The sequence below is a fragment of the Trichoderma breve genome, chromosome 2 (genome assembly GCF_028502605.1).
Source record: "Trichoderma breve strain T069 chromosome 2, whole genome shotgun sequence".
In the NCBI taxonomy this organism is placed as follows: domain Eukaryota; kingdom Fungi; phylum Ascomycota; class Sordariomycetes; order Hypocreales; family Hypocreaceae; genus Trichoderma; species Trichoderma breve.
Genome location: NC_079233.1, coordinates 5,412,837 through 5,421,186, shown reverse-complemented (window position 1 = coordinate 5,421,186; position 8,350 = coordinate 5,412,837). Strand labels below are relative to the sequence as shown.

The 8,350-nt window shown below is 53.5% G+C and overlaps 2 protein-coding genes across 2 annotated transcripts; one reads left to right on the top strand and one right to left on the bottom strand.

The window, feature by feature from the left end:
* Nucleotides 1-1,166: 1,166 nt before the first annotated feature.
* On the top strand, nucleotides 1,167-3,863 carry T069G_03854 (uncharacterized protein; the record flags this gene model as incomplete). Its single annotated transcript, XM_056171064.1, has 5 exons — nucleotides 1,167-1,507; nucleotides 1,574-1,984; nucleotides 2,418-3,455; nucleotides 3,521-3,701; nucleotides 3,762-3,863. 5 exons carry the CDS (start codon nucleotides 1,167-1,169, stop codon nucleotides 3,861-3,863), a joined length of 2,073 nt encoding a protein of 690 aa, XP_056031956.1.
* A 1,962-nt stretch (nucleotides 3,864-5,825) lies between these two features.
* Nucleotides 5,826-8,265, bottom strand: T069G_03853 (galactose oxidase, central domain-containing protein; the record flags this gene model as incomplete). The annotated part of the gene is made up of 3 exons (XM_056171063.1): nucleotides 5,826-6,759; nucleotides 6,821-7,751; nucleotides 7,830-8,265. 3 exons carry the CDS (start codon nucleotides 8,263-8,265, stop codon nucleotides 5,826-5,828), a joined length of 2,301 nt encoding a protein of 766 aa, XP_056031955.1.
* Nucleotides 8,266-8,350: the final 85 nt, after the last annotated feature.

Sequence of the window (8,350 nt, the reverse complement as noted above, 5' to 3'; positions counted from 1 at the left end):
TTGAACAGTGCTTTACTTCTGCAAGGCCCAGATCGCTGTGGAAAGAAAGAAACGGCACTGGCAACTTGGGAATCCCATCTCGTACATGTAGCGTGTGAAGATACCTACCTCACCTCAAGCCACTTTCTGTCTATCTTAGCCGTGCATGCACCGCGCCATTTGAGCGACCAAGAACCGACCAACCAACCGACTTACACCCTTCGTGTCTCGCACCGAGTGCCTCCGGCCGCCATTCGCTGCGTTTGGGGACCAAAAGCCGTCAATCAAGAGCCGCCAGACAACAATACCAGATACAGGCCGCACCGCTCTTCCTGGGCGACACACACTACCCATCGATCCGGTCAAGCTCCCCAAGTTGTTGGCCACACGACTCGCGCATCCAGATCATAAATACATTGACCTGGAACCCCAACCGGTGACGAGTGACATACTCGTTGTTTTGCCTGTACTCGTACGAGCACCAGTACGAACGGCCTGCCGAGTCTCTCAGCGCCCTCCCGCCCCAAAGCTTCCACGGCGTCGGCGGAACCTTGCTTGAGCCATCAAATTCATCATATAAACTGTGCCTCCAGCGTCTTGTTTCTCTCTTTTCCGAGTGTTTGGCGACGTGTTCGAATTGCATCCCGACCTTACGCCGTGAGAGCCGTCGTCATATCCCAAGTACAGCCGGTCGACTACAGTCCGCCCACTTACACTGTAGGCGTTGACAGTACCACTTAGGTACGGTGTACTTTCCGCGTACTCCGCATTCACGGCCTAGGGAAAAAGCACAAGTCGTGGCACGCCTTTCCACCGTCACCGTGCAGTCAGGCTGACCCAACCGAACCATACCGGCGAAAAAAGGCCCAGCGCGACCAGGGGTTGGTGACCTGCTCTGCGTCGGGATTACTGCACGTCCAGCTGCTATACACGCCGAATCTTGCTTGAGTTTGGGCTTGTTCCGTCGGGTGTCGTTCAAGGTTTCCTTATCTGTCTATCTGGCTGGCTGGCTGCTGGTGTCTGGTTTTTTTATTTTTCACCTGCTCTGCTCTCTGCTCTCTGACTCTCTGTTTGATCACATCCATATTCATCAATCTGCTACTCCATACGCACCCGCCTCCGCTCCATCTCCATCCCTTGCCTTGATTTGCTCCCTTGATCGGCTCAACTCCCTGTAACTCGGGAGGATGCAGAGCGCCCTCAGGTGGTTCCAGGGCCCTGACAAGGCCCAAGGGCCAGGCTCCACGGCTGCGGTCGCCCAGACCAGCGCTAGCCCGAATGCCCTCGCCCGGCCAGCCCACCACCGCGCCACTGCAAACGCCAGAGCCAGCAGCGCTACGAGCACCACAGCGAGTGCGAGTGCCACTACCAGATCCAGCACCAGTGCCGAACCGGCCTTGGCTGCCTGTGCCGCCTCGTCCGCCCTCGCCGAGTCCATGTCGCCAGCTTCGCTCAACTCGTCGTCACAATCATCTTCGCCCCAACCCGCAACGCCCCCCGACTTCTTCCACGCTGCACCACCCGCATCGTCTGCGTCTGCGTCTACGCTTGCGCCCGCATCGCTCTCCGCTGCCTCTACTCATTTTACACTCAGTTCCGGCTTCTCGTCTGCCCCCGCACTGCGCGCTGACCAAGACGCCTCAGCGCCGTCGCCATCCTCGTCTTCGTCCTCGTCTTCACATTCCTGGACCGCCGCCCTTCACCAGACCAAACAGAGCCCGCAGCCCGCCAAACTCCTCGCCTTGCCTCAACTCGACCGCACCATCGATATCGACGTCGACTTGAGCGATTGCGACGACGCTACAATGACTACTGGCCCGGGCCTCGATGCTGCCATGGGCCGCCCGCGGCAGGACTCGTTTGTCAGCGCCGGCCCGAAGCCCATCTCCATGAACATCCAGAACCGCGACAATGTCAACCGGAACCGTCGCGAGAGTCTTGCCGGCAGCCTCATGGGTGGCATGAGCTGGGGCGGCATGTCCTTTGGCAGTTTTGTCCGTGATGAGTGAGTCGACCTTTTTTTTGTTGTCCCGCCCTTGCATCGTGCCTCAACTTTTTATCCTTATCGGCCTCAATCTGTTATCCTGTGGGCGCTACACTGCATGTAATCTTTGCCCCATCCGCACTATCGTCGCCGTCACCACCATCGTCATGGCCAATCGCCCTCTCTTCGTCGTGCCTCAACATGCGTCGTCGACTCTGTCGTCGGTAGCATATTGGGCCGATGAGAGAGACATTTTGGACCCTTCACCCCGCGTGCAACACCATCCTTTTTTTTCTCCCACTGTTTCCCCTCCTGTTCGCACCAAAACCCCCCGCCATCCCATATTGCATCATGGATCATGGTTATTATCTGCTGCACATTTGGAGATTCTACAGCAATTTCCATCTCCTCCAATTTTTTCTCGATGCGACTGCTAACGTACAATTCGCCACAGCATCATGATGCAAGGCACCTCACCGTTTACAGGCGGCGCCCACCAGTCTCCATCGTTCCACTCCTCGTCCTACCTGCCAAAGCTCGAGGCCAGTTTTATGCGTGACTTCACATGCTGTGGCAAGATTTTGCCTAACCTGCATGATCTGCTTCAGCATTACGAAGAGGCCCATACACAAGCTAGCCCAGGTGCCGTCAGAAACAGTGCCTTCAACCAATTTGGTGCACTGGGCATTCAAGGATCGCCCAAGATGCCCAATTCGAGGACGACCCCTGCGCCTGGCCAAGGCTCACAGCAGTTGGGGCAACAGCGCCAGATGGGCGGCCCCGGTCTTCAGATTGGCGGCTCTCAGCGGCTCGGCAGCTCTATGCTACAGATGTCTACCTCCATGAGCAACAACATGAGTGACGAGATGGATGCTGTTGCTGATATGGAGATGGACGACGCCCTAGGCACCATGGACCTGGACGACAGCCAAAAGATGCACCAGACCCGACAGCTATTTGGCCAACAACAGCGGCCGCAGCTCAACATGAACACTTCTGGAATTACCCAGGGCCTCCGAACGTCGCAGCCGCCCACGCCTGCAGCCCAGAGTTTCGGATTTCAGAACAACCCTACCGTTTCTTCCGTCAACACCCCTACCCTCATGACACAACAGCAGATGCCACAGCAGCAGTCTCAGCAGAACGAGGTGGACGAGGATCTACCCGGCATGCCCATGGGCGGTGATGCTACTGACCTCGGCGATATGACGTTTGGAAATGGCAACAACAATGACGGCAACGACTCCAACTTCTGCATCAACGATCCTGGCAAGCACCTGTTTAGCCCCAACGGCGCTTTCCCGCAAGGCAACCGATCCATACAAGCACAGCTCGCCCAATTGGGCCTGACCCACGGCCAGTTTGCCGATCCTGAGGCCAACAAGGTCCTGCTTGCCCGGTTGCAGAGCATGATGATGCCAGAGGAGCACAAGCCCTTCAAGTGCCCCGTCATCGGCTGCGAGAAGGCGTACAAGAACCAGAACGGGCTCAAGTAAGCTATACTTGATTTACACCATCTGATTGAAGTGCAATTGCTAACCCATGTATTAACTATAGGTACCACAAGGCTCACGGCCACCAAACGCAGCAGCTGCACGAGAACGGTGACGGTACTTTCTCCATTGTGAACCCAGAGACAAGCGCTCCCTACCCAGGCACCTTGGGAATGGAAAAGGAGAAGCCCTTCAACTGTGAGACGTGTGGCAAGCGATACAAGAATCTCAACGGTTTGAAATATGTAAGTCTACACAATATGACAACTCTGCCCCGTCTGATCCGACGCTGACCGCCGTCATAGCACAAATCTCACTCTCTTCCCTGCAACCCTGAATTTAAGCTTCAAGCCCTGGCCGCTGGTCTGAATTTGCCAGGCATCGGAGAGGACGTGATGTTACAGTGAGCAGTCGGTCTTACACCGCATACGTCGGTCGAGTCCCTCTGAACGGCATAGATCTGTTTGAGTCACGAGGGGCGCTACGAACTCGCCAGTTATATCTCGATTTTGACGCCGTGTTGATCCCTGTGGGGGTGCCCTCCCTCTGGCGATGATCAGCGCGCTCTCCCTGCCTTGTGCTGGCCGCTTGTTCTCTGCGGTCAGCCGCATGTATATGCACTCCTCTTCTGCCTTGATATTTTCTGGCATATGGCGACGGCGTTTTCCCCCGGGCTGGTTCCCTGAGAAGCATGGATTGAAGGCTGGCAGTTTCCTAGACGATCACCTCTCCTTCTAATTGAGGTTCCCACATGGATGGCGCGCTCACTAACCCCTCACCTTACGCACATCACCGAGCAGATCATTCCTGTCATCGGACAGTTGCGAAATACTATCGGTGATAGTGCAGGTTACCGCGGCCCATATTCCAGAACTGGAAGGACCTTATCACACTCCCTGAGCGGTGCTGAAGCTCCTTCTCTCGACTCAATTATTCATGGCGTTGTTTCTATTGCGGTACGCTTTTTATAGACGGTTGATTGGCACAGCGAACAAAACTCCTCGGCCCCTGGAAAAAAAAGTACATCCAATAAGAGGGTGCAGGAAAGGACAGATTATAGCCTGAGTGGCGAAGCAAAAAAGGGAAGAAGAGGAACAAAAAAAGGAAAAAAAGGAAGAATGTTATGAATTTGTATGATGGGGGGTTTTATTGTCCTTTATGCTTCTTGGAGAATGGGTAATGCATTGGACGCAAAATTGGGTGTTTTTATTGTCTTACTTGCTTTTTACTCGGTACGGTTGATTTGATGGTCGTTGAATTTTGGTTTTCTTTTCCCGCTACTACCCTCTTATGTTTTACACGGCTGGATTGCTTTACTTTTTTCTTTTACACACTGCTCTCTCCTCACTCATTACCCTGCCATGGAAAAGTGGGAATGGCAATCTGTTGTGGGTTTTCTTGGGAAGGGACTTTGGAGAAAATTCTTGGGTGGTGGAACAAAAAACACAAAAGGGAATGGGAGATACATAAAAAGTTACGTTTTGTTACTTGCTCGTTTTCGTCTTTTTCTTTTTCTTAAACAGGAACGGTCATAGAGAGAATTCAATGGGGAAAAAGGAAGTTATTTCTTCTTCTGCTCTTTTTTTGTGGTTTGCTTTAAAAGTGAGGAAAAAAGGTCTGGTACATAGAGTTCAATGTTCAGCTTTTCTTGCCTACATGCTGATGCTGTCTCGTGCCTTTTACTGGGGATATCCTTGTGTCCCACACGTTGATGTTTGAGATAAGGTTGGATGATGTCCCTGTTCCGAACGAGGGCGCATCCTTGCCGCTTTGAGGGGGATGGGCAAAGGTTCCTTTCCTTTGTTTCATGTACAGGGCGGTCCTTTTTCGCCTCCATGCAAGTAAGTTTGGGGCTGATTTGAGCCGCGTGGGATGGAGCGCTTGTGATGATCCTTGGCGTGTCACGGATAATTAGAGCAAGGCGCAAGGCGCGGGTGCAATGCCAAGACGGGGAAGGGAAAGTAGAATTGAAAAGCAAGAGGATATCATTCATTGGTCTATGAACATCGATCGAATAGCTGGCTACCTAGTACGCCTCATGAACTTCATCACAAGCATACCGTAAGACAAGACAAGTCAAGCAACCAACTCCCTGAAATGCTTTGAAAGGAAAAGGAAAAAGGAAAAAAGACGACCGCATGTACATAAAACAGGAGACAGAGAGAACAAAAGGTCTTTACACCCATCCTCATGCATATTCTCTAAATGAGCAACCAAGCAAAAGTTCACCTGCGCCGTCTCATAGGAAATCCCTCCAGACTCCTTCCGGAGGAGCCACGGTGATCATGGCCCGGAACAAGGGTAAACCAAACCGACATACGCGCGCTGCGCGACAGATATCATCTGGAATACTGTGTGCACTAATCGCTTTACGATATCTCCACGTCTTCGTCGTCGTCATCGACTTCGGATTCGACGATCTGCATCTGCGTGCTGCTGATGCTCTCCTTGCGATTGCCATGCCCAGAGCCGTCACTATACCGGCCCGATACGCTCCCCCACTCAAGGTCGTCGCCGGCAACCACTCGGCCTTCCATGTCGATCTCCTGCGATAGCTCGACCAGGGCGTTGCGGGGGAGACGTAGGAAACCCTGGGTACGGACAATACGGCCCCAGTGCGTCATGCAGAACTGTGCCGCTCTCTTGCGAAGCCATTCCTCGCTGGCGAGTCCCGAGCAGTACCATATGACGCAGGCGTGCTCGACGTCGAGTTCCTTGGCCAGGCGGTTTACGCACAGTAGGCGGAGGTGTGGGATGTTGTAGATGTTGGACATGACCAAGAGGCCGGCCACATCGGAGAGATCCGTCGTGGCGTCACTGTCTGTCTCTGTGGTACCGTGAATGTTGTCTGTGTACAGGTACAAGAGGAACGCCTTGACAACCGAGTATGGCTCCGGGATGTGCATCTTCTTCGTGTGGAACTCTGCCATCTGAGCGTTGTACAAGCGCGCAAAGTGCGGCCAGCGCGCTTGCAGGATAAGCTTGTGCACGTGAATGGGCATAGACGTTGGGACGTCGGCAGACAGCCAACCCTCGTCTCTGTTTGCATCATCAGCTCGAATCAGCCCTGAGCTGAGCGTTTCATCGCTGTCAGCATCATCGGCAAGAGCTGTGATGATGAAATCTGTGCCACTTCCGGACTCGGGTGGTTGATTGAACAGTTTCGCCAGATCCGCGCCAAGACCTTTAGAAGGTTGGTCGGAAAGCCTGGTCGCAAAGGACGGTCTGGATTGGGCCAAGCTTTCTGGTGCAAGGTTGTTGCCGAGGAAGCCATATCGTCGAAGGTCTACTTCCATGATGTCGCTACAGTCTTCATGTCAGTACAAAGGATGGAATGAACAGAGGCTGGCTGTTCTTGTCTTACCTGAGATATTCTTCATAGCCATTTGGCCCTAGATCCGTTGCAGCTGGATCAACCGGACAGCCCAAGAGCCACGCCTTGGTGCCGTCTTCGTTCATCGTACAGTAGTGCCATCTATATCCCGTTTTGAAGATTTCGCGGCCGTCGGCCAGCTTCTGCCACCTCAGAGTACTAAGGTCCAGGGCAGACAAGGAACATTCTCTGTGGGTAATGGTCGCCGCAGGAGTCACAAAATCGAGCAGTGTTCCGGAAGAATAGGTGTGGAAATGGATGCCAGATCCTTGGGATGGAACAGTCGGACCAGAAACAAATTTGAGGGCAGAGATGGTTCCAGGGGCCATTGGTGCGTATGACTTTACTTGAAATGATGGAGGGTTTACTTGGGCCGTCCTGGAATTCGCAGCATAGCCAGAGGCGCCAACAACTGGGTTGGACGCCATGGTATAAGGCGGCCTTGGAGAGCTGCTGGTTCTGTGAGTAGCGGAATGGCGATCCAAGACGCCAAAATGAGGTCGAGAGTCGAATTCCGGGCTTCCCTTAAGGTCAAGCCACCACAAGTCGCTAATCTTGTCCATGTCTTCACTCAGGCCACCAAAGACCCAGACGCGATCACCCCAGATGTAGGCAGAGTGGTCAAAACGGCCAACGAAGCGCCATGCCTTGGACCAAGTAAACGTCTTGAGGTCGAGATAGCAAATGTCATCCAACACATAGTTGTTCTGACCAGTGATGCCACCAATAATGAACAGTTTATCTTCGTGCAGCACGGCGGCGTGCCTTGCCCTGCCTTTAGGTATCGGACCCGATACCATAGGCTGCGTCCAATGTGCTGTTTTCAAGTCGAATATAATAAGATCGGATAGGTAGGTTCGATGCTCGTTCTCGCCGCCGAATACAAGGAGTTTGTCGCCTTTGTACAGAGTCGCTGTGTGACCTATATGGAAGTGCCGGTTAGTGTTTGTCAAGTTGGTGATGCAACAACCAAGAGGTCTATCGAATTATAGGTACTTACCCATGCGCACCCCGGGAATATCCCCATAGTTGTCCACCAAACTCCATTGATGGCTCGCCAAGTCCAGTCGCAAGACATGATTGTATACCTCGTCAGTGTACTGGTCAAAGCCACCGAAAGCATAGATTTGGTTGTTCCCGCAATAGGTCACAGACGCATTGACGAGGCACGCAGGCCTCTGTCCCAGCGTGCGTGTGACTTTGGGGCGGTACCCATCAACCAGGGGGCGGGCCTTGAGAGGAGAGTTTGGCATGATGTAGGTATTGTTGGAGGAAGAAGCCGAGGCTGGCGTCTCAATGGCACTCATGCCGTCTGATGAAGCTTGGCTGGCCATACCGGACTGTTGCGTCCCACCAGCATGGGGTGCCAGGGTTTGGGTTTGGCCAAAGATGCTAACAGAAGAAGATGCTGGGCCGGGGGTCGATGGTTGCGCCATGATGTTTCTTCACAGCCACAAAACCATGTCAGGCGTGACCTCGAACCGACGCAAATCGATGAACGACCGTGGCAGATGCAAAGGA